Source organism: Pseudopipra pipra, chromosome 3, assembly GCF_036250125.1.
Source record: "Pseudopipra pipra isolate bDixPip1 chromosome 3, bDixPip1.hap1, whole genome shotgun sequence".
NCBI lineage: Eukaryota > Metazoa > Chordata > Aves > Passeriformes > Pipridae > Pseudopipra > Pseudopipra pipra.
In genome coordinates this window covers 79735133-79762291 of record NC_087551.1, presented here as the reverse complement: position 1 = coordinate 79762291, position 27159 = coordinate 79735133, and the positions used below count along the sequence as shown (strand labels likewise).

Here is a 27159-nt window from a genome sequence, read left to right as displayed (position 1 = left end):
CAACCATTCTTTTAACAACTTGCTACTAATTGCTACTAACTTTTTAGAAATAGTTTTTTGCTGGCTTATGTTTTATAACCTCTTCATGTTCCAATCACATAATCTATGATGTAATATATTAAACATAACACAATAGCACTGACAGCTGTGTATTTTAAAACAGTCATAACTAATCAACCAATACTCATTTATTAATGGGAAATAAAAACGTGTTGTGTTTTGCTTCTGAATCACAGGCTACTACTGTATATTTCTAAACTCCAGCAGAACTAATAAGAATACTGTAATAAAAATAACTTCCTATCAAATAATGAGTAATTAATTTTTTTTACATAAATCTTTCATATTACATTATCCTATGACTTAAATAAAAGCCAGAAAAGCATAAAATGTTTGTAATGAGCTGATTTTCTGAAGTAAAACTTAAAATATTCCTGTATATTCTCTGAAAACGCTATGCTGTTACTGAGGACTTAATATTGCATTTTCAAATAAAATAATTTGAACAGATAATTTTGACCTCCTGAAATGCTGAGACGTTATCAGTTGAGTCCCTTTTGCAGAATAAATCCCATATCCTTAAGATTCCCTCTGTTCACCAAATATATTCATTAACATGACATGCAGATGTCTTAAAGTTAAATGGGCCATTATTAGGACACTGGAATATGCAAGAAATATATGAATTAATTGTTTAATCATATTGAGTTGCCTGTGGCAATAAGAAAAAGAAAAGCTAAATATCAGTATTTCACACTGTCAACTGAAATTGAGTCCCAGATGTTAAAAGACTAAGCAACCTAAAAATCAATTAACTTCATTTTAAACAAAATCTTTTCCAAAGCAAGCTTTAATCTAGTGATTCAATCTTCCCCTTCCCCTCCCTGGCACAAAAGAACATGGAAATTGCCACTATTTAATATGTGCAGTGACTGAACTAAGCAAATAGTATGTAGAACCAATGCAAGATTTTCACGTCTTCTGCCATTACAACTCACTGTTTTTGACTAAGATTTTAATGGCTTTTAAAGATAATACCAGAGAATTTTGGAATGGGTTGCCCAGGGAGGTGATGGATTTACCGTCCCTGGAGGTTTTTAAGATGAGACTGGATGTGGCACTTATTGCCATGGTCTAGTAACCACGGTGGTGTTGGATCAAGGGTTGGACTTGATGATCTCAGAGGTCTTTTCCAACCCGGTTGATTCCATGATTCTATGAATGCCTAATGAGTAAAAATGTCAGACTTTGTTTTTCTCTAAGAAAACAAATGCCATTTGTCACTGTGCACAATTCTGAAATAGAAGAAAGCTTAAGTTGTTATTATTTTGCATAAAATCAATGAAAAATAGTTATTTTATATTAGAATTCAAGCTAATACACTCTGCCTACTCTCAAAAACATATGGGCTAGTGCCAATTCCAAACGTGACTTTTTGTCAGAAATTTTATGAAAGTTAATGTAAGAATGAGTAAATTTACATTATAAACATCTGCCACTGTTTTCAGTACAACACTAATTACAACAGTTGCTTGTATTTTGAATGAACAAGGTCTAGAGAATATAGAAAGGCTTAGCCCCAGTAAGTGTCAAGAAATATCAGAGGAGAGATTAACTGCTAAGGGACATTCACACGAGTGTTATAAATTTAAAAAGGGAAGAGATTACATACCCCTCTCCACCAATTCTTGTTATCTTTAGACGAAAATCAACAGAGTTCAGGCTGGGTGGCTTCCATTTCAAAATATCATCGCATCGACCAGGCTTGTATTTCTGAAGTAAATTAAAATGCAGTTTAATTATGCTTATTGGTTTTCACTGGTTTTAAAAGTAACAATTCAGCCTTTCAGACTATTTTAGCTGTCTCTAATGAATTACAATACTTAGTGACTGAAACAATGAATTCCATTACCATGGAGGTAGTTGTGCTTCACTACTTTATTTGCTGCTCCCTTTTAAAACTGCTTAGCACTGTAGCTACGCCATTGAATATAATAAAAAGCTAAGAATGGAAATAAAAATTAGCATACTTCATTATCTCTCTCTGCCTGATGGAAAATTTCAAAAACAGAAAATAAGACAGCACAGAAAGAAATGAAAACACTGGTGGGACATACAGAAAAGATACATTTAAAATAATCTCAGCATTTTTGAACAATTTTATGAATGGTCTTTTTCTTATCCATGCTATTGGCTGACACAGCATGAAAAGCCAGCAGCCACCATACTGCCACCTATCAGAAAGGCCTATCACATGATAGAATGAGAAATTTTACTTCTTTGATATTTATTCATCTACAGTGAGAAAATACATCCAATTTTACATGCAAAATAAAACCAACCATGAATATCCACTGTCTTTTGGAAAAAGAGCAATCATTAGTATCACACTGCACACAGGCTGTGTTAAGTATTCTCAAAATACAAAATTTAGTGATGATAAACCTAACAGTTCTAGATTTAAAATGACAGAAACAGATGAATTTTCTGTTTTCTGATGTAAGAATGTAAAGTTATTCTTCCCAAAATAAATGCAGCACATCTTACTTACCATTTCTTGCTGAAAGGACAGCATGTGACTTTTGCTAGACAGTAAGTAAAGGAAAGCTTCACATAATTGACACCCAAATCAGCTCTAAACATTTTTAGCCACAGTTCTGCTGCTACACATGACAAAAATAACCCACTAACAGCTTCATCTGGAATTTGAATGTGGCTGGCTAGAGTGCATTATCTTTTCATTTTTGATCATCACCCTTAGACCCTTTGAGAGCAACAGCTTCAGGCTTTCAGTCTGGTTCCCATTCAGGGCAATATAAACCCATTTCCAACACCAATATTAGTCACCTGCCCAACTTCCTATTCTAATCAGAAAACCAGTAAGATACAGTGTGATAAAGTTATGAAAGTTTCTTCCTTTTTCTTTCATTCTTTCTTTTCTTTTCTTTCTTGCTTCTTTTCCCAACCAATTTTCCCTCTATATGTTTCCTGTGTTAGTTACCTGTACACCTTACCAAAATGGATTTAGAAAAGTAATGTTTAAGCAATGTACAAAAAACAGAAAATCTTTCAGCAATAAGGAAATATTCCTTTAGTTGCTACCATACTGCTGTTCCCTCCCTCTTTTCTTTGGCTCTTTTCCATTCACCTGAAATATCTTAAAATTCCAATGATCTAATCTTTAGATTTTTATAGTAATGAAACTTATCTTGTTCTTTATCTCTTTCCTCTACATTCCCAAACTAAAAATCTGCTATCATGCAGTATGGAGTTCAAAATATTTAAGGACTCATGGCATACATACCAACTGATATTAAATAGATAAATCAGAATAGACAAAATATGATGCTTGGTAAAGCAATTAAGCTTTTCTGATCATAATTTTTATATATATAATGTTTTAAATACTGTTTATGCACTTAAATATATTTTGAAGTATTTGCATTCAATTTTACAGAAAGGCATATGGCACTGAAAGTTCTTTTTCAGCTAACTTTTCATGCCATTTTCTTGTACTTATGCCTGATATAGAGAGAATATGGAGTTAAATACGACACAAATTTTATTAATAAAATATGTCCCAGGAATAACAGGACAGAATACAATGTTTGCAAAAACATTATTTGTTGCTTTCTCTCATCTGCAGTTTCTAATTTGGCCAAAGACAATTACTACTAATAATTATTTGCTAAGTAATTCAAAGAATAAATATGGGGAACAATCCTATTTGTGACAAATTTCTCCACAGATATTGAAAATTTAATTTATGAAACAACTGCCACAGCGGGTATGAAAAAACACAGAGTAGAGCTGAGTAGATGAATTTGTTGAAACAGGTGTGATTTTGCTGTATGGAACAAAAGATTCATCTTAACAATTGCTCTTTGGTCCTTTAGAATGACTGAGGACTTCAACCAAAGGTGGTATTTGTCAATCATATACAGACACTAAAATCTTGTATTAAGCCTCTGTGCTGCATGGCTTCTAATTTACTGACTTTACTGTGAGGGTTCTGAGACACTGGAGCCGTTTGTCCAGAGAAGCTGTGGATGCCCCATCCCCGGAAACATTTAAGGCCAGACTGGATGGAGCTCTGAGCAACCTATCCTAGTGGTAGGTGTCCCTGCCCATGGCAGGAGAGCTGAACTAGATGATCTTTAAGGTCCCTTCCAACTCAAACCATTCTATGATTCTGTGACTTGCAATAATCTTCCAACTAAGGCTTTTGCATTCATGAGTACTAAATATTTCCATAAACAGAAGTCTTACTTTCTGGAGGAAGAGATAACAGGATTAAACACAGCCCATCTTGAAAACTAGAGGCCAAGATTTCCTCTCAGCAATATGAGAAAAATAAAAGGCCTTTAAGGGAAGACCAAAGGCTTCTTTCAAGACAGCAGATTGTCCTATTCATATTTGCTTCTGCCTGGACCATATGACCTGAAAACACTAGACACTCCTTTAGAAAATTAATTCTTACCGACGCAAAAAGAATGAACCAACCTCTATGAGTCATAGCCTGAAATTCTGAGGAAGAGCTACAACCTTATATAACAACCTTACCTACTAGAGCTCTAGTGTCCTGACTCTGACAACAGCCAACAGCATGAGCTCAGGGCAGATGAAAAGCAGGGCAATTATATATGGTATTTTCTACTACTCTCTGAGAAACTATCCATTTTCAAGCTCAGAGACTTCCTGATGTGCATGTGATTCAAATGTGATTCCTATGTGTTTAGTGATTTTCAGTTTCTCTGCATGAGCTTGTACAGCTCCCCAGTAAGACCATGTAAACCTCCACCAATGCAGCAAAATGTTTCACACACAGCCCGACTACACTGCAGGAAAAAACACTACCTTTTGTTTATTTTGAACCACTTTTTGTTGGTTTCAAAGACTTGAGCTCCATAGGGTTCATATTAAGAAAGATGCCGAACAATCAAACGCCATTGTTTCCATGCTACTCATAGTTTCATATGAGTCTCTATGCATGGAAATACACTCAGCTCAGAAGCTATCATTTTACATGTGCAGTTACAAAATTTTTCTCCACTTACATTACTCTACATTTATCTACATAGAAGTTTACAAACTGGTTTATCACTCAGCCCCTCAGTCTTGTAAGAGATTACTATAATTCTCCACATTTAGGACCAGCCCTTGCTGATCCATCAAGAAAACACCACTTTACAATTCATCCAATTTTCAGGCTCGCTTATGTGCAGTACTGGTGACTCCCCTGGTGAGGACTGAACAGTACCCCAATCCCTTCACTCCTACTTTTTAACCAATTAGATATCTGTGCAAGAACCTTTTAAGTCTCACATCTACTTTAGTTTCTTCAAGAGTCTTTTATGAGAAATTTTGACAAGAGGCTTTCTGGAAGTCTTAAGTAGGAAAACCATATGATCCTTATTCAAATGAGTTTTGAACCCTTTGTTGGAAAGGCATAACATTCCTTTCAATAATTTATGTAATTTTCACCAACTATATCATGTTCACCCAGATCATAGAATCATAGAATCATAGAATCAGCTGGGTTGGAAGGGACCTCTGAGATCATCAAGTCCAACCCTTGATCCACTACCGCTGCGGTTACTAGACCATGGCACTAAGTGCCATATCCAGTCTTGTCTTAAAAACCTCCAGGGATGGAGAATCCACCACTTCCCTGGGTAGCCCATTCCAATGTCTGATTACCCTCTCTGTAAAGAAATTCTTTCTAATATCTAACCTAAATCTCCCCTGGCAGAGCTTAAGACCATGCCCTCTTGTCTTGCTGATCGTTGCCTGGGAAAAGAGACCAACCCCCACCTGGCTACAACCTCCTTTCAGGGAGTTGTAGAGAGTGATGAGGTCTCCCCTGAGCCTCCTCTTCTCCAGGCTGAACAGCCCCAGCTCCCTCAGCCTCTCCTCATAGGACTTGTGCTCAAGTCCCTTCACCAGCCTTGTTGCTCTTCTCTGGACCTGCTCCTGCACCTCAATATCCTTCCTGAACTGAGGAGCCCAGAACTGGACACAGCACTCCAGGGGTGGCCTCACCAGTGCTGAGTACAGGGGAAGAATCACTTCCCTGGACCTGTTGGCCACACTGTTCCTGATACAGGCCAGGATGTCATTGGCCTTCTTGGCCACCTGGGCACACTGCTGGCTTATGTTCAGCTTCCTATCAATCCAAACTCTCAGGTCCATTTCTGCCGGGCTGCTCTCCAGCCACTCTGTGCCCAGCCTGTAGCGCTGCATGGGGTTGTTGTGGCCAAAGCGCAGGCACTTGGCCTTGTTGAACCTCATCCCATTGGAATCAGCCCAACTCTCCAACCTATCCAGATCCCTCTGTAGAGCCTTCCTGCCTTCCAGATGATCGACACTCCCCCCCAGCTTAGTGTCAACTACTGTATTCCTTATCGCTGTTTCTACTCCTTTTTCCAGTCCAGATATCAACCTTACAGAACTTATTTCTTCCCCATTCTTCCATGACACCTGCTCCCACCATCTTTTTTTTTTAAATGGTATTGTATTTTCTACCCTCACATGCTTAGGCAACAATGTATATTTTTCACACAGGATCTACTATCCAATTTTTTCAAACTGTTTCCTAGACTGACAAGTTACACCCTCCTAAAAGTCAATAAGAAACCAACTTCACAACAGACAAGGACAACTATTCCAAGATCAGTAGTGAAAAGCGATGTTTTGACAGGATGTATCTGCGTACCTGTAATTACACTGATGGATCCACAATTTTGACTAAAGTTTAAATATAAATTTAATTGGCTGGCTTACTTGAAGGGCAGTGGGGGAGGATTTGCTCTTTAAGATGGAGATATTTTCTTTACCTCTAATACCAGCACAGTGTGAAACATGCCTCAGCTAGACATTTTGTCCTATCAATAAATAAATTGAGGAAAGATAATCTCTACCCCACTTCAAGTTAGTCAAAAAGATCTTACTTAGAAAGCAGTGGCAATAAATATACTCTTTTGACTATTACATTTAATTTTGACCATTATCAAAACAACAGCCTTCTCACTTCACAATTTGTTAATACTGAGCACCTGGCAAAGTGTAATTTACAGGTATCTTTCAGAAACAGTTACAAAAGCTTAGATAAGCAATTAAGATTTCAAAACTCATATTGAGAACAAGTTATACAGCTCCCCCCTGCCCCTCCCCAACTTCTGTTACCAAGAAAGACAGAAATTCACAGAAGTCTAACTTCAAATGAGAATTCATCTAAAGGATTAATAATCCCTGAAAAAGAGATTACTTTTTGTAAAAGGTGAGCCCATACACACAATACAGCAGTAATAAGTTATTGAGTTTGACTGCTAAGTGCTAAATCAATTTCTTTAAACATGAGCTGAAGCCAAACAAGAATTCTGCTTGTTAAGTATGTGAAAACTTCACCTTAGATGAATCACTGCATACTGCAGACCTGTTCTGCCTGAAGTTATTCTTTATTTTAATTCCAAACCAAAATGTGAAGCAATCTGTTTGAGATCGAACTACACCCTAGCATTTTAAATATAGCATTCATAGCAATGATATCCTCAACACCACCCCCCAACAAATATGTATGTACATGACTACTTCTAAAATGTCAGATCCCCTATCATCTCAAATACAAAGTTCATGTTTCAATCTGAAACCTTTCAACCTAGTCCAAACACAAAAATTAGAACTCCACACCAAAAAAGGTACATCGATAAATCAGAAACTATCTCAAATAGCTTTAAAGAATTGGACTAGGTGACCTCCTGAAGTCCCTACCAACCTAAATTGTTCTACAAAACTGTATCTCTCTTAGGTTGCTTGTGCTTTTAGCAGCCATACTGAGTGCTAAATTACACCAGCATTTTAGTTGGCAAAAGTAACACACTTTCAACACAAATCCCCCAGTTGTACCTACTTAGTAGTACACGTTAGTTGCAATAGCCTGGCAGTTCTGGTGCACACAAATTGGATCCCATTAATGTAAAACCAAACTTGAAGTTTCTCCTCAGGAACATACCTAATGCACTTCACACCAAAGTACAGACTCTGCAGGCCAAGGCAAAGGCTGTACCATTGCTGTGCTACCTTACACCTACACAGCACAGACAAACCTGAGCTGTGAAGATATCCTGTGCCATGCTGAAATGCTGCTTCAAAAAAGCAAGGGTATCAGTGCTTTCAGTTAGCTATGAACCCTGAGTTCTTCAATTTTTACAGCTTTGCCACTCACCATCTACCTAACTTTTCCTTTATCTATGTATTAGTAGTAGTAATAGTAGTAGTAGTACTAGTGTCAGTGCCCTACCTTCTGTGGCCATTGTGGCCTGGCAGAACCTCAGGCCCTTTCTCTTTTCATCATTCTTTTCTTTTTCACAACCTTCCATTCCAGTCAGCGCTTCTCCCAAAAGGAGTGATAGACCACCTCAGTCTCCTAGAAGATTGATCTTGGCCCATTAGTACTTGTCAGACTGTGCTAATGGACCAACAGTTTCCCCAGCAGCAGAATAACTGACAGAATCAAGAGGTTACTAACCTCAGGGGGGCTGCAGTGTAGAACAGCACTATCAATCAGTATCACCTTCATCAAGAGGATGAAGACCAGGGGCAACAGAAGTAGCATGGTGAATGTACCCCTATTATGGAGATCCTGAACTTCAGGCAAGAGCATAATAATGACCCTAAATCTCAGGTGCACATCCAATACCCTGAGATGCAGAATCACCACTGAAAACAGCTCAACAGAAAGTCCATCCTCTGCCATCACTCTTAGGATGCTAAATCCTGCTGATTTATAACCTCCAACTCCATAGGTTCAAGTGAGCCCACTCCACTCTGAGGGTTTTTTTGTTAGACCCTTGTTAGAACGACTTTAGCACTGCAGGGCAAAGTGATGGGCTGCTGGTCACATTGAACCTCAATCCCCTCCTCTATCCCAAAGCAGTAAGTCTAGTTCCACCCTTCTTTCACAGCTGCCCATAGTGGGATAAACTCTTTTCTCCTCTCCTTTCAGATCAAGAGAAAGACTGGCCCTCAGAGCCCCCAGTTTTGTTATCTGAACTTTTGCGGACACACTTCTTGTTTATTGGAGATAGTCTCACACTAAGAGGATAAAATTTCATTCCAAATAGCTTCTTCGCATGGGATAGACGTTTCTGCTTAGTATTTTGTAGGAGGAAGAGTGAGGTTGGTTTCTGGGACTGCATTCTGGGCAGGCAGTCTGGGCTGTGGGGTGGTGTTGAGTCACCATGAAGACACCCACCTGGAGATTGAGTAACTTCAGCCTAAGTCTAGACACAACAAATGATTTCTCCTAGGGACTGAAGAGGTGTTGGGATGATCAAGAGAGAAGTTCACGCCTCATCAAGAGGAGGAAGAGAATGTTTTCGTGACACGGGTGGGTGCCTTACTATCCTACAAACCCTAATCAGCCAGTTCTACCTCCCTAACCCTAAATAAATACAATCCTCCAAAAATGCAAGCAGCAGCTAACAGGCCACCTTACATTTCCCTTCCTCCACACCTTCCCTCGCTCCTTCCAAATGACAGGAAGCCAGCAAACAACCCAGCTCTTTCTTGTCTCCTAAATGGCACAGTGCTGCTACTTGTCAGCTATAATTTACCCTCAGTAAACTGGTCAGACCTAGCCCTGCAAAGTATCCCAAGGGCTGCAAAGCTGGCAGCTGCGCGCACATACTAATTCAGAAAGGAGGCTGAAAAAAAGGGCATAGAAAGCTCAGGGAAGATTTGTTTGCATAGCCATGCTTGCCCAAGAGGTATGGAAGGTCGAGTACCTTTGAGGCATGAGGGGAGAGCAGGTGGGAGGGGATGAGTTAACAAAGACAACTACTGGGAATCTACCTGAATTCTTTTAAATCATTTGCCATGTTGCAAAGGACGTTATGATCTAACCACAAGGAAAGTGCAATAAACTGCAATAAAGTTTACTTGAACATGAAATATACATACTAAATACAAAACTTTACACCTCTAATAATTTAAATTTCAAATAATATATTTTAACACCGAGAAAAAACTTCTGTCATTACATCAATGATATTCTCATATTTAGTTAGGAAGAAGACTAAAAGCACTTTCAAAACATTTTAAAATGCTTCAGGTTCACGAACAATAAGAACTACTTAAGCTGTATACATTACCCATATCCATTACCAATATTCTTCTATGTTTTAATTAAATGGTTTGAAAGCAATTTTATTCAACATGATGCTTAAGTTTTCATTTGAAAGCAAAAAGGTGACTATGGTAAACCTATAATAGCAACAACAAATCTGCTTCTCTTTCCCACTCAAAACAGTGTTAAATGTTTTCTCTGAAGAGCTCTATTTAATTCTGAGGCCTCTTAATCCATAGAGCAGCTGCTAGCCTGCCCAACCAAATAGTTTGCATTCAGTTGGGTAAACATAAAGACAGAATAATTACCCAAAACGTGTTCTTATTTTCTTGCAGTGCAGACCTTGGATCGTTTTAAAGAACCAAAAGGATCAATTATAATCAATTATTTCAAGCTAGACTTTATAAAGTGATGGACTGAAAACACAGAAGTTGCTAATATTGTTGACAGATTATGTGAATAAGTCACAACAATGGATCAAGAAACCACAAGATCAAAGACAACCATTGACTTGAATTGTATATTCATAGATTTTTAAGACTGGAAACTATTATTGGGCTCATTGTGTCAGCTCTATTGCATACAGGACAGAGAAACTTGAACAATGATGTTTATATCAAGCTTATAATCTTATCCAAACTATAATGATGTTTCTATCAAGTTTGTAATTCCTATTCAAAACCAGCACTCCTTTATGAAAGATGCCAAGTGATAAAGAAATCATAACATGTATCCAGGGATGTTAACATGGTCATTTATTACACTTGTGCTTAAAAATGCTGCATGCTTATTTCTACACTGAGTCTTGTTAATGCCTTATTTTAGACTGAAGACTGGCTCTCCATGTAATGACTTCCCTTTTTTAAGACAAAATTAGTAAGTCTGAGTCTTACTGCATGGGTAATCTTCCTGTTGGCTAATGTACACATCCTCCTAGTGTAATTGCTCAAAAGCCTTTAGAAGAGTGGGCAACAGAACTGAACCTACTATTCCAATATTCTTTTCATTGCTTATGTATACAGCAGTACACAAAAATAAATTGCATTTGTACTTTGTATTCTTTTGCATCTGGCTGTATTCAAGCACCACTTGAACATCATAAGTTTAAGTGATTCAGGTTAGCCTACGTGATTGATTCTTTTGGGAAAATAGGTAAGTTTACTGAAAAAGTTCAAAATATTAACATGACCGTAAAGATATATGCAAAATCCCAACCCTATCATTAAAACCCTTCATGGTAACTGTCACAAAAAAGGATAAAAAAAAAAAAAAGAACCCCCCAAACACAAGACACTAACATCTACTTGAGGAAATAAGCAGTTACACTGTGACCCTTCAAATATTCTGCCTTCTGTCACTCCCAGCATCCCTTCTCAGTTCCAACTCCCTCTGTTCCTCAAAGCGCCCATACAAACAACTTACATTCTCCCCATATTTCCCATGGACCATCACTGCAATAACCCCTGTTCTTCCCCACGTATTCTACCTTTTTTTGTCTGGTAAAAAGCTAAGCAAAAGGTAACATGGCACCAGAAGTCTCTTGGTCATTGATAGGTAAATGTGATTAATGCTTGTTCTTGCTGTATAGTGAGCAGGACACTGAGAACTGGAAGAAAGAGATATACTAGTCTGATCACAGGCCCACAACACTCCCTGGATGAGGAGCAGAAAGTCCAGATTTTCCTACTGAAGTGTGAGGCAAACACATGATTTGAGAAGACTGCTTTGAGAGTCTTGGGCTCATCCCTAACTCACATCCCTGGAGGTAAAGGCAAACTGTGTTGTACACAATAGCATTTATGGTGTTTGGTGGTGATCACTGGTGAAGCAGCATACCCATGCAGAAAGCTACTTTGCATGTTGACCTAGGAGACAAAGGAGATTAATGTCCAAGAGTAAAAGCCTCCAGATTCAAAAAACAGTGTGGCTGACTACAAAGGCTGATGCACAGAAAAAGTGACTAAATTAATGTATTGATCTAAAGTGGACAATGGAAATAAACATCTGGATAACACTATTGACTGAGACCAAATATCAGATAGTAACAGAAAAATACTATTGTTTATTCTTGCATTAAACCATCATATTTAGTTCTTTTTTAAAATACTTCAGAGCTGGCCAAACTGACTATCTGTTACACATCAAAATCTTTATTGATGTCAACATTTGCCAAATACATTCCACATACAACAAGAGCAGGAAGAGAACTCTTAGAAAGTCTCTCGCTGGGGTCTGAACATGTGAAGGGACCCTGGACATCCCACAGACATTGGTCACACTAGTTTTCACCTGGCTCCACTCTTTAAGTAGCTAGAAATAATCATCAGTGTCTTTATCATCACTGTTGTCCCATCCTGCCCTTGTGCTGCATCTCCCCCCTAGAACAACCATTGTACTGCTCACAAAGTACCACTTGGCCATCGTGCACATCCAAAGACTCTGAACCAGGTTCACAAACAACTGAATTATAGATTAAAAAAACAGCTTCATTAAAATAAAGTTCTACACCCTAATTCTGCAGCTTAGAAAATATTATTTAGCCTCATAAGAACTGATGGGACTAATGTAAGTAACCATGATTGTTAAGGAAAAGAATTTCTGAAATTGTTTCCAATTAGAAATGTATCTCCAACTGCTCCCAAGAAAAAGTATTTTTCCTACAAATAGCTTGGAGAAATTCAGACATATAACAAAATGTTCGATACCTCTGAACCCAGCTGAGAAAACTTATTTAGATTTCTAGAATGTCTTTTATTAAAAAAAAAACAAACAAACAAACCCAAAACCAAACAAAAAAAACCCCACCAAAACATTTTTTCACTGCGTAGGAAAAAACTAATTCATATGCAGGGCTTTCAAGCCTACAAACATGTGTTACGCAGTTGCCATTGAACTGAAGTGCTCCTAATTTCTGAAGATTGAGAAACATACTTTGGTGCTTAAAATATGCACTTAGGAGCAGCACAAATTATTACAAGGCAGTAAAACAAAGAGATGCTAAAGTTGAGATATGAACTATTGGTTAAGCAAGTCTGGAGAGTCTGAAGAATTCAGAGGTATCTAAGAAACTTCTATGAATGAATGAAATAGATGAAACTTTGACAAATGCAGGTCAGCAAGGGAAGATGTGTAACTCCCAGATGAGAAAAGGTGCTTTAATAAAATCACTTCAATGGCACTTAGTGTCTCAAAGATCATTGGGATTCCTTTGTTCTTTGGAAAAACAAATCAAATCTACCACGTACTGATTTCTTTATTGTAGATGTTTGACATAATTCCTGTATAAAGTCTGGAAATTTTAAAGCAGGCTTTTTTTAATATATAAATATGAGTCAACTGTCCCTGTATTTATAAAGAAAGACAGGTAGATGTGATTTGTAAATACTCCCAAGAGTGCTCAGGCCAAGAGAAACTCCTGGATAAATACCGGACTACCAAACGCCTGCCAGTTGTGAAAGGCATTTTCATAGTTGAGAGAAAACAGAAGAATATAAACACTGAATGGAAAATATACAAGAACACAAAATGGCTGCAACCTTTGTACCACTCCAAAACACAATCCAAATGCTTTCCAACCTCATGCAAACAGTTTACATGTGTTGTATTCAAGCCCTTCCCCCAGCACAACCTGTGCCTAACTACGGAGAGATGGCCATGATGCCCTGATTAAAAGATGACAACAAACAAAAGCAAATTATTTCCCTTCAAAAAAACTCTTTTAACTAAAAGAAATTAATAAATGCTGCTTTTAATGCTTGGTGTTCTAAATTACTGATTCAAACCACCTGAGGAATCAAAGATCTGCAGTCTTCATTAAATATCAGCTTTTTGCCTAGTTCAGTGATTTGATCAGAATAGACACACATTGATGCTCAGTAAGTATTTGATCAGCTTGAAAATAAAGTAGTTAATGAATTCCAAATGTTACACGATGAAACGCTGTCACATCATTGAAAGTATATCTGTAGACAGTAACTTTAGAGGCTCAAAAAATGGGGAAGACAGGTCCCTTGGCTATGCTCAAATCCTTTAAGTGTCCACAGTTAAGTCAAAAGGATGACAGAGCCCAGCCCAGCTTACACAGTTTTAAATAACTCATTACTTGACAGTGAAGTCACCACACTGCTTTAATTCCATGTAGTCAAACAAGTTTGTGTTATTTCTGTGAAGGTTTGTATCCCGAAGGGCATTCTGGGAATTGTAGTTCCTGGTACAGTACTGCACATGCTCCATGGCATACTTGGATGTGACTGGTTGAAGATCCCATGTTACTGTTCAAACTACATATATAAGGTGTTGTTGTTCTCAATAAACTTGATTCTGTTCCTTGGGACCACAAGCAATGGGGTCCGTGCCCTCAATGCTGCACAATTCTTTCATTCCTCCGCTTTAAAAATTAAAATAAAGAAAAATTAATGTGTTTTAAGGCACAATCACATCAGTGTATTCCAGAAACTTTTCCTTTAGAGAGTTAAAGAACTAAGTAGGAATGACACTTCTTAATACTTTAGGACTGGTTAGCCAGAAGTAGCTGTTTTTATTGTGAAAATGTTATTATACAATAATTTGTCTTTTATGAAAATGTCACTTGAAGCTATATGAAGTAGAAAGAAAATTATTATAATCAAAATTACTTCTGAAATATTAAGCTTAACTGTCATAACAGACTGAGAAGCAACTCATATGCACCCATTTAAATAGTGTTAGATTATGTTATATACTAAGGATTTTAACACTTGAATGCAAATCAGGTTTAGAAGGTTAACCTGTATACAGAAATGAATCTGTTAATATGTTAATAGAAAACTGCTTTTTCCAAAAGTGCTTCTGAACTTCAAGTTAATGCAATGTTTATACTGGACTTCTTTGGTAATTACTGCGCTAAACATCTTCTCCTCTTACACTTTAATTTAGCTTTATATCTCCAGCTTCATCAAACATCATTTCACAGCTATACTAACAGCTTTTCTCAATATTCCATTAAGCAAGGAGAAAACTATGAGGACATTTTATTTATAACTAACTTAATTTAAATATTAATCCTATTAATATTTGATAAATGAAGTTCAGATTACAGCCAAAACTCCGTGTTTATAGCTATCAGAATGTAGCATTCACAAAATTACTCACTGGTCTTGCCTCCTCTACCACCCTGCACATAACTGTAGGCAGCAGAAACCTATTCTTGGTCACTTCAGTTTGTATTTGTCCTTTCACTCAATATTATGATCTAGAACTAGAAACTCCACTACTTGGATCTGAAGCAAAACCTCAAATTGTTGGCTAATGTGTATATGATCCAAAATGGACTAACTAGTGTCTGCCTTCAATTCTAAACTCTACTTTTGGCAAACTGAAGTAACTGTTGAAAAGCTACACAGTCTTACCTTCGTGACAAATAAATCTTCTAACAATGGAGCTATAGCACCCATGGTCAAAGGAACTGATGATTGTCCATGGTTGCTACTTGAGATATTAGATTTATATTGGTATTGATTATTTTGGAAGTTTCTTATTTTTTTTATCATCGCTATCTACCATTTATAATCTCATTAAGTATGTGCTGTGTAATTCTTCTGAAAAATTAACACAATAGAAACAATCAAGATACTTCCATTTGTCTTCTGTTGCTGTATTTCACTCTCCTTATTTCACCTTGTATCATTAACTTGAACTGAGATGTACCAACAGTGTAAGCTGTCACCAGGAACTATTGTATTTACTCCTCTAGATGAAATTTTCTTTCAAATTAAACTTCACAACTCATAAAAAGCCTTAAGTAGAAACTCATCATCATCATGGCTAGGCTTCGTGAACGAAGATTTGGGTAAGTAGAAACTAATATAATGGAAAAGCTCATGCCTATAAAATTTTTCCTCAGCCACATTGTTAATTTCCACCCGTCGAGAAACACAGATAAACAAACCCAGAGGTAAGAACTAAATAGCTTCAACCAACTGTCCAGAAAGACTGATGAGAGTTAGGTTAAATTAGAGTTTCACCCTGATCTCCAAAAGACCCTATAAAATATGGACTGAAATCAATCTTCCTTTGTTTCCATCCACCTTTTTGCCCAAAACAATCAATCACTTCCTCTTGTGTGATCAGGAAATCTTTCTCTTCTTGAAGTTTTCAATGCAATCTTTCCTAAAAAAGTTAGCTTGACACTAAGTCCAAAAGTTACGTTTACCAATGCAGACTGTGGTGAAATGCAGTCTAACTTAGGCAAAACAGCAACATGGGTGCTCTAGGTGCTTAATAAAGCATGTCTCCAAAAAGCACCTGTTTCCCACATGGCAAATGGAAACAGATTTGAAGCTTTGCATGCATTTATAAAGCTAATTTAGGAGGACAGGACTCCCTATCACTTGCTCTGCTTCACTGAATATATGTAGTACTTGGGCACTTCCAATACAAGTTCCCTTACAAGATTATACACTGCTCTCTATGTTTTCAGGTTCAGACACTCTTCTTGAAGGCATTACATTACTACGTATCTGAAAAATTCAAACATTCCTTAAATAAGAACATTTGAGGTCATTAATGCTGCTCATTTCTGCTATTCTTTCAGACCTCTCTAGGTATTAATATATCTAACAGAAATGCAACGTTTGCAATGACGAGCCACAGTGTGGACTGTGAAAGGCAGGAGCATGTTTAATTCTGTTTTATTTATTAGATTATTTGTACTGTTTTCAGTCAGCACTAATTAAAACTTAGAAAACAGAATAGAAAAACCTTTGGACAACTGCATTGCTAGATATCATGACAATGTTCAGATGACGCTTTCTGTGTGTACAAACAATAACCTTTTAAAAACTATTCTACAGTTGATAACATTTCAAATTTTAAATTTTAATATTCACTTTCCATTGTATGTTTAACATGACACTATCCAAATGCATATCCAGGGAGCTGTTTAAGACATCAGTTCTTACCTCACAGCTACAGAAGATGCTGACAAAGGCTGAAAGGATGAGTCTGAAGTAAACTGTTGGGACAACCAAGACAATACAGAAGCGCTCCTGGTCCGCTCCTTTACTGGTTTTTTGTTTTGTTTTTTTTTTTTTTCTTTTAGCCTCCTAAAGCAATGCTTATTATTCTTCTCTTCCCCCAGTGACACAACAAATCTTTGAAAGACTCTTACGGATATAATCTTCCTTCTAATCTTCCTTTGACACTTTTACTGTGAAAAAAGCCCTGGCTGCATGAAGCCAGTGATGTTGGAAAAAACATTAAATTTCAATGCATAAAGTGCTAAGTGTAGTTTCTTCATTGCATGATTTGTTTTATGAGCTCTTTACATGTATTGTGCATATCAGTAAAACCTTCTCTCATTTCTCAAACCTGAGGGCACCAATCTCTCTTCACCTTTTGTCCTTTTACTACCTCTTTCCCAACTTGAATTTAAGTGTAGTGATCACTTCAATTTACACCAGAGAGAGAAGGAAGTCAGTCTCAGAGGACTTATTTCTTTGTGGGTAGTTAGTTTGTGATCAAAGGCTCCTAGAAATCCCACAAAAGTTGGGTTGGATCAGCAGGAAGTATTCAGTGCTTGAAGTCTGACAGCAGAAGCATCCCTGGTGTAACAAAAGAATCTCCATGAACTGAGCAGCAGTGCTCTTGGCTGACTCACTACAATAACCCAATTTGAAAAATGGGCAATTTATCAGTATTAGAGACCACATTTGCAGAAGCTACAACCTGTAAATTTAAGGCTTCATCATAATATTGGTTTTGTTAACATTTTTCATAAACTGTGATGATAACCAGTATACCAGGAATAACATTTCAGCAAATAACCTCAGAGCCCAGGATGATTAATGGAAACTACCAATTCTAAACAGAAAGATGCAAAAACATATTCCAAAATGCTTATTGATAAATCTTGAAAAAAAGAATGAAGCCTTTCATCAAAAGGCAATCAGTAGGCCAGAGCTTTAAGCTAATCTAAAGGTAAGAGGAAATGTACAAGTACTAACTAAGAAATTGCAGCACGCTGGTCTCAGACTTAGTCTAATTTCTCTTTATAATTCCAGAGCTAAAAAGCCCCTAGAGCTGAACAGATATGCATGAAAAATGATGCACAGAATTGCCAGCGGGATTTTTTTCTACATGTTGCCAAACGTATGTTACACAAAATTGTCATTAAGGGCTAGCTTATTACATTTTACAGGGCTACAAATCTCCTTGAATTAAATATTCATGACTCTTGCTTGGAATACTGAATGCTGGGGTATTTTGTAAGAAACAACAGAAACTAGTCTTTTCAACTACATATTGTAATATATAAATTATAAAATGATGATTTTTAATCATGTTAAGTTCATTATTAGCTGTGGACATTAAAATAGCAAATCACATATTTTACATCCATAGTTTCACAAGAAAACATCCATACAACGTGAGAATAGTCCAACCAGCAGAACTCATCATGTGCTTCACTGTGCTTTTACTTTGCAAGTAGCAAGCTGATGTGCTTGGAGATGAAAAGCAAAGTGGGAAAAAAATGTATATTGAAAAAAATCAGTATGTATTTTCTCTTTCAAGTCTGCTACAGGACTAATACAACTTAAAACTGCATTTTCAGGAGAGTAATTTGGATAATGAACAGGGAAAAATCCTTCTCTAAGAACAAGAAACATAGCATTCCAAAGGAGAAAATGACAGGATTCTGCCCACTCTCTGTAAGAAATTAATCCTTTTAGTTCTCACTTAGGAAAGAGGAAGTCATCAAATGGCTCTGGGTAAGTAAAGGTAGGTTGTATTTTAAAAACAGTACTCAAAAAACTCCAGTTACTGTGAAATTAGCTGTTATCCTTCTTAGGAATCAAATTCTGCCATTAAAAGCAGTTGTTCTGATATTGGTTGTTAAAATTGCCTTGTAACCAATTTGAAAACAGAACCAAACAACAGCTTCTGCCTCATCAAATTTTTTCTTTATCCCTTCTACAGCGCATGACCACACAAACGCCAATCAGACATGCAACACAAGATCTCTGCTGCTGGAAGGGAGCTTTCATTCTGTTACTGGCAGAACGGTTACAGACAGACTTATTTCTCCTTTCCCTTTTCTTAAATGTTTCTTCTTTAATTATAGCAAATGTTAAAATGTTAATGTAGCTATGTCGTGAGCAGGAAAGCAGCTGAAGGGCCAAAGAATTAGGGGAGGGGGTAAGAGACAATTACCATTTGCAAAAACAAATGACATCAGGTTTAGCTGCTATTTAACAATTTAACATTTTAACAAGGGGGAACAGAAAGAATGGTTAAACGCAGCTTTTCCATAAACAAGTATAGAATGTATTTAAAAAACAGAATTATACTTCATAAAAAAAAGAACTGCAACTCATGGGGCCAATTCACCAGCATCTATCAAGTGAATTGAAATGTCTGATGTGCAGTCACTGGAAAATTCTGGAAGAAAAAAGCAGACAAACCTGAGCCAATGCAGGAGAAGCTTCTTTCAAATCTGTTATCCCTCTAAAAGGTTTTACAACTTATTTAGTTTCCCATGCATCCTTTTTGCTAATGTCAAAAAAAGACAACAGTCCATTCTTTAACCTCTACAACATAAAGCTTTGTGTCTCTGTCACAACTGAGAATGACATAGAGAAAAAATAACATTGGTTCAAGCAAGAATCTGTGATGATGTTCAAAAGATAGTTTACAAATCTCTTCCCACTTCCAAGATATAGCGAGTTTATCATTTCAATGTGTTAATAAAATGCAGAGATAATAATAGGCATGCTAGTATGAACTCTAAGCTAATAAACTAGATTACTGTCAAGCTCCATCCTATTTGTAATACAATTTCAATAGAATCCTTCAAATATTTTCTTATAGCAGAGTGAGAGATACAGGCATGGCAGCAAAGTGAACAAACCCACCAGTCACTGATCCAGTTGGTACTCCAAAAAGAGAGCTACACCTCTATTGACACCAAGAACAGTAAGTACCATGCTCATTCTATCAGCCATCTTTTAAAAACCTTTTCTATTGTATCCTTAGCAGAAGGAGAACATGATTTTTATAAATCAAAATCATTCAATCGGCTATTTGTTGAAATAAATTATTTTAAAGTGGGGACAAAGAACATGACCCTTAGAATTAGCAGATGGGGAGTTAGTGGTACTGGTTTTGGCAGAAAGATCTAGAAATTCAGTTCAAGTGGAAACCAAAGACATCTTGGCTAAAATAAAGCTGTAACAATGATTATACTGGAAGTTGGGGGAAGATATTAGGTGAAGCACCATTCCTCATTTACCAAAACACCAAAATAGGTGGACCAAAGTTTTAGTTGCATTAAATAGACAACACTTAGGTTATTAGGCTTCTGAGAATATTTTCCCCTCTGCTGCACATGTGAATTTGTGCTTTCAAAATGTGTGAAATTGGTAAAAGCTTTGAAAAAAGTGGGTTTCAAAAGAGGTATCACAGCTCAGGTCCTGACAACCGTTTATAACTGTTGCAAACACATTACAGAATAATATGCTCCAAGAAGGTATCACAAAGAATCAGAAGTTTTACCCCCACTTGCAACTGGGGGTAAAAAAAAGACCATTAAAAAAACAAACCCACTCTAGGATACTAAAACCTAATTAGAGCATAAGAGTAGTGTACAAAGGGAACAACAGTCAGCTGTTCATTAGGAACAGAAGGAAAGCAATTCTGTCTTAGGGGCGACAGAAGAATACTGAATGGTGTTTAACTCACTGCATCCCTCCTCTCCAGCACCCTTTTTACAGGAGACAATAGGTCACACAGTGGTGTTCAGCAACTAGCATTGTTCCCTAACTCCTTCTATTCTAGCACCTGGGGATCATACCCACCTGTATTTAAGTAAGCATAATCTTGCAGAAGAGAACTGTGACCATATGTCACCACAGTCAGAAATGCAGGAGTGTAGTCAAAAGCTGCCAGCAGCTGACCATGACATTGCCCTAACAGTTACTAGAGAAACGCCCCTTCATGAATAGCTACCAAGACTTTCATGTCTCAAAAGCACTTCTTTCATCCTAAGAAAAATTAGCTTTTGCAATTTACCCCTAGGACAATAACTGATTCTTAAACAGTGAGTTACATCATTACTTGACTTAAAATTTTACTGCTATTCAAAATTCCACTCCAGTACAAGGCAGTTCTCACACTAAAAAAACATTAGCTATGCAGCTAAACATAATCTTTTTCTAAACCCAGCAAAATTCTACTTTACTTCTTTAATAGCTGTAGGCTTTTTTAAGCAACCAAAACGTATACAAACAGATCAGTATATATGCAATTAAAATCCAGCTGGAATAGCTATTCTAGTAAAAAAATACTATTAAAAAAAATTGCCTTCTGCATGATATAAATTTTAATAACTTTTTTCCCTTCCACTTTTTTCCTGGCCAGTCACCATTAATATTTCTAAGAAATTAATTCATATATGTTTGCAGTGAGACACCACAGAGTTTCAGAAGTAATGGGATAACATCCACCAAATTTGATAGAGGACAGAACCCTACTTCTTTTGAAGGCCTAGCAAAATATGCATGCAAATGTCATGGAAACAGAAGCTCTCTCCATAGTAACATCGTCTGTGGTACTGTAGCTAACCACTTTAATTTCTAACATGCTCCAAGGAAGGTATTAGCTTAAATCCAGTTTTCATTTAGTATCTGTTCCATAACATTCCACATATCTAGCAGCTGTAAAGATTTATTAAAGACATTAATAGTTCACAAGCATGCAGTATCAAAGCCAAAGTCAAACATAAGCATAAGGGCAAACTAATTAACTGTGACAAAGTAAGTCTGAGTAATACAGCCTTTTGGAAAAAAAGCCAAGAGACTGATGGCACCATAAAGAATAATTATATTAGAGCTGGTTTCCATTATACTCTCTGACTTCATGCAACAATTGTCAGATGTGCAAGAGCATCTTGCATGAAACGCATAGAAGGAGCTACAGAATAAAAAGACACAATTCATAATTACACCTAAGCAACCCTTACCTGCAGCTATACAGAATTTTAAATTTTTTATCAACCAACCCAGCAACCAAAATTCTCAAAACCATCTGAACAAAGACTCTTACTAGCATTGTAGCTGCTCTCCATGCAGATGGACCAACATAGTGCATGGCAATCACAGCCATGGGAATAATTTTCAGTGAACAATTTATTTGACAAATTAGGTTCTGTTTGTAAACTACCTGTATGCAGTTCATGACTCTGAGAAAAAAAAAAAATCCTGATTTATTCTACAGCAATGTTTGCTAGCCTATTTTCTGATCTGATGACCAACGCTAGGTTTCAGTTCCCTGACAGGGCATCTGTGCCATCCAGAAACTGAAAAGGGTCAGTAGTGCAAATATACAAAAATACATTTCCCGTGACATTTCTGCAAGTAAAATATCAGGTCTTGCATAAACAGGTACAGCAAGCATAGAAAATACAGCTTATCCTACAGAAGTCTTTTAAAATGTGAACAAACAATCACAAAATTACCTGGCTGTTCTTGTTCATATGCAAATTATAAAATGTTGCACTCATGTTCTTTACTAATTCCAACATTTTAATGAAATGTAAAGTTTAAACTAAATTTGTAACAATGAAGAAAGCACCATGACTGTATTACTTAATCTGCCTGAAAATAAGAAAAAAACCTTTACCAATATCCCTTATCTGAAAAATTACATAGAAAATCTTCAGGTTTGTTTTTACACCTAATCTAATAGAAGGGAGAGGTTTATTTTCTACAGTCTTCATAGATGGAAATAGTACTGTGCTCTATATTTGAAAGAGTTCTACTCAAAAAATCAAACATATTCTTCCAAAAGCATGTTAATCTGAAGCTCTGGAAAGAAAAAGCATCGAAGGTTTCAGAAATACAACATAGCCGACATAGTACACTGATACTTTTAAAAAATATTCTGTAAATGACAAACAAAGCAATAACACTTGAGTCTACTTTCTTTGTCTACTGGCCTTTGAACCAGCTGGGGGCAGGGGGAACAATCCCAAAAAGCCAAATCTGTTTTTGCTTTGCTTGACTTTAGCTGATGCTGAGAGCTGCAAAGGAGTATGCTGGCTAAAAACTAGCAAATACTGACCTCTGCCATTCTCATCTCCAACTGAACTTACATTTTTCCTCACCATCATATGCATCAGACATCTTGCAGAACAGATTTAGATAGAAAACTAGAACTTTACATTTTATACATGAAGGCAAAAGGAACAACATTGCAATTCTTTTTTTGTTAACCACGCAAACTTTTTTTTCACCTTTTTCGAGCTCATCCTATGAGCACAGGATCCTGTGATAAACTTACATTTGTTAAACAGTTGATTGTTTCCAAAACTATTTAGAATTATCTTTCATTCTTCTATAGTTCCTTTTCCTCATTACCAGCAGAACAAGCCATATTTTCCCTTAACAACAGCAAAATCAATTCACTGTCTGACAAGTCCCAAAGACACATTTTAATTGCTCTCATAAGTTAAAAGTTCTCTCTAGAGAATCTTGTGTTGCATAAAACACGTTTCATTACAGTGCTTGAATGAATATACAGATACTGGATTTCTTGGGATTTCTAATGATCACTGCTTGGAAACAAACAACCTATTGCTTGTCAGTTCAAACTTGTCAAAACTTTCAGATAGGATGTAACAAGTGTACTAACTGTTTCTTTAATGAACAATTCAAAGTGTACAGAACATCTGCAATAGGAAATCTGGGATACTTCCAGCTAAGATTCCTAATCATTTCCCCCTTTTGGAATGAACCAGAAGACACATTGCAGTTGTACATTCCTCTATTTCACGGACAGCTTCTAGAGTAACACGTAGAAAATGTGAGTTTCATTTCAGAAACACAAATAGCAACCTTAAAAGAAAATAAGCTTTTGCATTAGGAATATCTGCACTAATTACATAAGAAATTTTCATCAGGTTTCTGATCTCTGACTTCTACAGTCATGGCATGAAGTCCATCACTGTCCTTCTAACTGTACTCAGAAGAGTAGAGAGTACTAACTTGTACATCTAAATCATTCAGCAGGTATGTCAGTGGAAGACAATGAAGTTTTCTTAAAAGCAATTTATAGCTTTCATATCAAGCTCAAGACTTGCATTGTTAATGGACTTGGTTCTCTATTTTGGGAATGTCAAAGGCTAGGAGAACTAATGAATGGAACAGGGAGTACAATCACAACTGAAACTAAAGTTACTGTCAGTCAAAACAAGACTGAATTATCACAACTATGTTCTCTTGTACCTCTTCAGAGGTACAGAACACTATTCTGCAGGCACCTCTGAGCCTTGCAGAGCTCCTGTTTTGCACAGTACCGTGCATATGAATACTTTAATATGTGCCATCACCAAATATACAGTTACCTTTAAATGTTTATCTAATAATACATGCTACCTAACAGAATTATTTTTATAATTAAAAAATTCAGTTAACTTTTTGTTATATTTATCATCCATTTTCAATTTCACTGATTTTAAGAACAGTGACCCAGTAAACATTTCAAATTATGAATAACAGAGCAATGCAGAGTAAAACATTCTGCTTTTTAAAGAAAGTGTCTTTAACTGTTTTGTCCATCCAGATACCACAATACAAGTGCTGATACACCTCTGAAAGCCACCTTGCTTTCTCACATCTTCGGTACATGTGTCATTTTCCTGAAATGCTTGACTACTGCTTACACCGAAAGATCAGGAAGAAGATCTAGCAAATAGTCTGCCTTATCCAGATACCACTATTTTTGTTTTACTACTATACTCCTGACTAATAAAAAGTACAAACATTGTACAAAGGATCTTCATGGAAACTTAAGAGGTCAGTTGGCTGTCTTGTTCTGGCATGTACAGAAGACAGTACTGGGAGAAAATAATCACAACATAGTTCTTCCAGATATTTTGCTAAATCTTTTCAGTTTGATAGAAAGGGTATAAAGGAATCATAAGAAGCACTCTTGTTTATGGATATCTATACTGGGATCTGAAGAAAAGAAAGTGTTGACAAAATATGTACCATTACATTGTCCGGTTTCCAAGTTCATTCCTGATCTAATAATTTCTCAAACCTGGAAAGATTAGTGTAAAATTCAGGATGAGTTGACACACTGCCATGAAGACAAGTGGCCACTTCATTAGCCTGTGTTAAGCATCAAGAGATGAATCAACTACTCAGATGATTCAGTAAACAGTTCTCACTGATTTAAAGCAGAACCTCTCCTAGATTTCCCTATCTGGCCATAAAAGAGATTTGTTTTTCAAAACTGATGCACAACACATATAAATTGATACAATTTGTGGAACAGAGACTTACCCTTTTAAAAGCAGTATGTTTTGCAAAAGCTGAATGACTGAGTTGGTATTCTCACCCAAAATCACATTTACAGTATATATTCCTAACACTTATCTATTTATTTTAGTTAGAAAGTATGTGCAATCTGACATAATTAGGAGCACAAAAGCAAGTGCACTCATCAAACTCCCTGACATCCAGCTTTGATATGAAGAAGCTATGCAAAAATCATATTTGAAAGCCCTTATGAATGATAATTCTACATCTTTCATTTCCCAACATTCAGAACAGTAGCATCCAGAAAAAGCCTTTTTTTTCTTCTCCTAAACAACACATCCACAGACACCACCATATTAATGTCAACTGACAATCTCAAGGATGACTAGTACACATAATGTAAGAAAGATCTTTCCTAATGCCACTGGCAGGCAGAATGATTAAACTGCACAACAGAAGTTCAAGAACCTATTTAAATATGGCCCATAAACGCAGCCTGAGAAATTAGAGAATGTCAGGCAGTATAGCAAAGAAATGAGATAACATACAGTTAAAACTAACATTCTCTTTAGGTAATCAGACTCAAGGCAGTGACATCTATTCACGCAGACACAAAAAGGAAGTCAGATTAAAAAGTTTTGGCAAATAGCAAATAACTTTGCATTTCAATCTAATGTACTAGAGGACCAAGAGCAGAAAGTTAAACAAGAAAAACTTTTGCTACAACCTTACTATATTCAGAGCTAAAAATTACTCATAAAGGCGGGGGGAGGGGTTTTGGTCATTTTTTTTCAGCTGTGCATGCAGGAGTTTGCACCTGTAAGAAATGCTCAGATTTCCTGAGGTGGGAATTATCTCAGGTTGTTGGAAAGTGGAAATCATAAAAATCTGCTGTGTTCAAAAATCATGGTACTTGTATCTAGGAGTCTCAATTATTTAATTAAATGAACTGTAATTAAATTATTAGACCTTACTTGCTGGTGTTTAAGTTAGCATTTCTGCTGTTTCTTAATTTTCCATTTTTCTGTTTTTTAAAAAATACTAGAAAACAAATCACCTCAAGACAGGAAAGACAAACTTGAATCAGTATAAGAATTTTACTTGTATGGTAACAGAAAATCTCTCAAAAAAATGCTCTGTATCGCTAATAAATTTGAGTATATTCATAAAGCAGATAATAGAATGGTGTATTTGAGATAGGACTAGCTATTTAAGAGATGAATTGCAAGGAACATTGCCATGGAAATTGAATATAACAACTATTCATAGGCAAAAAAGAGTTGCAAAGCTCAGTGGCATTTCAGGAGATTGACAGCAAGTTCTCTGTCAAAGGAAAACCTACAACTGCACAAAAAGACATGACAACACACATAAAAGCACACTGACATGACAGCAGCATATCCTGACTAGTAACAGATTCAGTCATGAACATTCCTCTTACAGAAGAAATCACGTTTAGCAAAGAGATATTCTAAAGATACATAAGAGGTTTTAGTAGTGTGGATCAGCAGTGAGACTGATGAAAATTTGTCTCTCCAGATTCTCCTTCCTTCTGCTGCAAACTCTAGAGAAAACCAAAATCTTAGCATCTGTTCACAAGTTGTATTTGTGTTCCCTGGTGCAGAGTGATAGGACTTGTGGGAACAGTTCAAAGCTGAGCCAGGAGAGGTTTAGACTGGACATCAAGAAGCATTTCTTTACAGTGCATTTCTTTACTTCAAAAGGCTTCCTAAAGAG

General features: G+C 36.6%; 1 protein-coding gene across 5 annotated transcripts in view; it reads right to left on the bottom strand.

Moving 5' to 3' along the window:
- RNGTT (RNA guanylyltransferase and 5'-phosphatase) overlaps positions 1-27159 on the bottom strand; it is a 191927-nt gene that overhangs the window by 69673 nt on the left and 95095 nt on the right. For 4 of the 5 annotated variants that reach the window (XM_064649998.1, XM_064649996.1, XM_064649995.1 and 1 more), the window contains one exon: positions 1673-1773. The exons of the other annotated variant lie outside the window; for it this stretch is intronic. In XM_064649998.1, coding sequence (XP_064506068.1) covers positions 1673-1773 — 101 coding nt within the window. The remainder of the gene's footprint in view (positions 1-1672; positions 1774-27159) is intronic. 5 annotated transcript variants of the gene reach the window in all.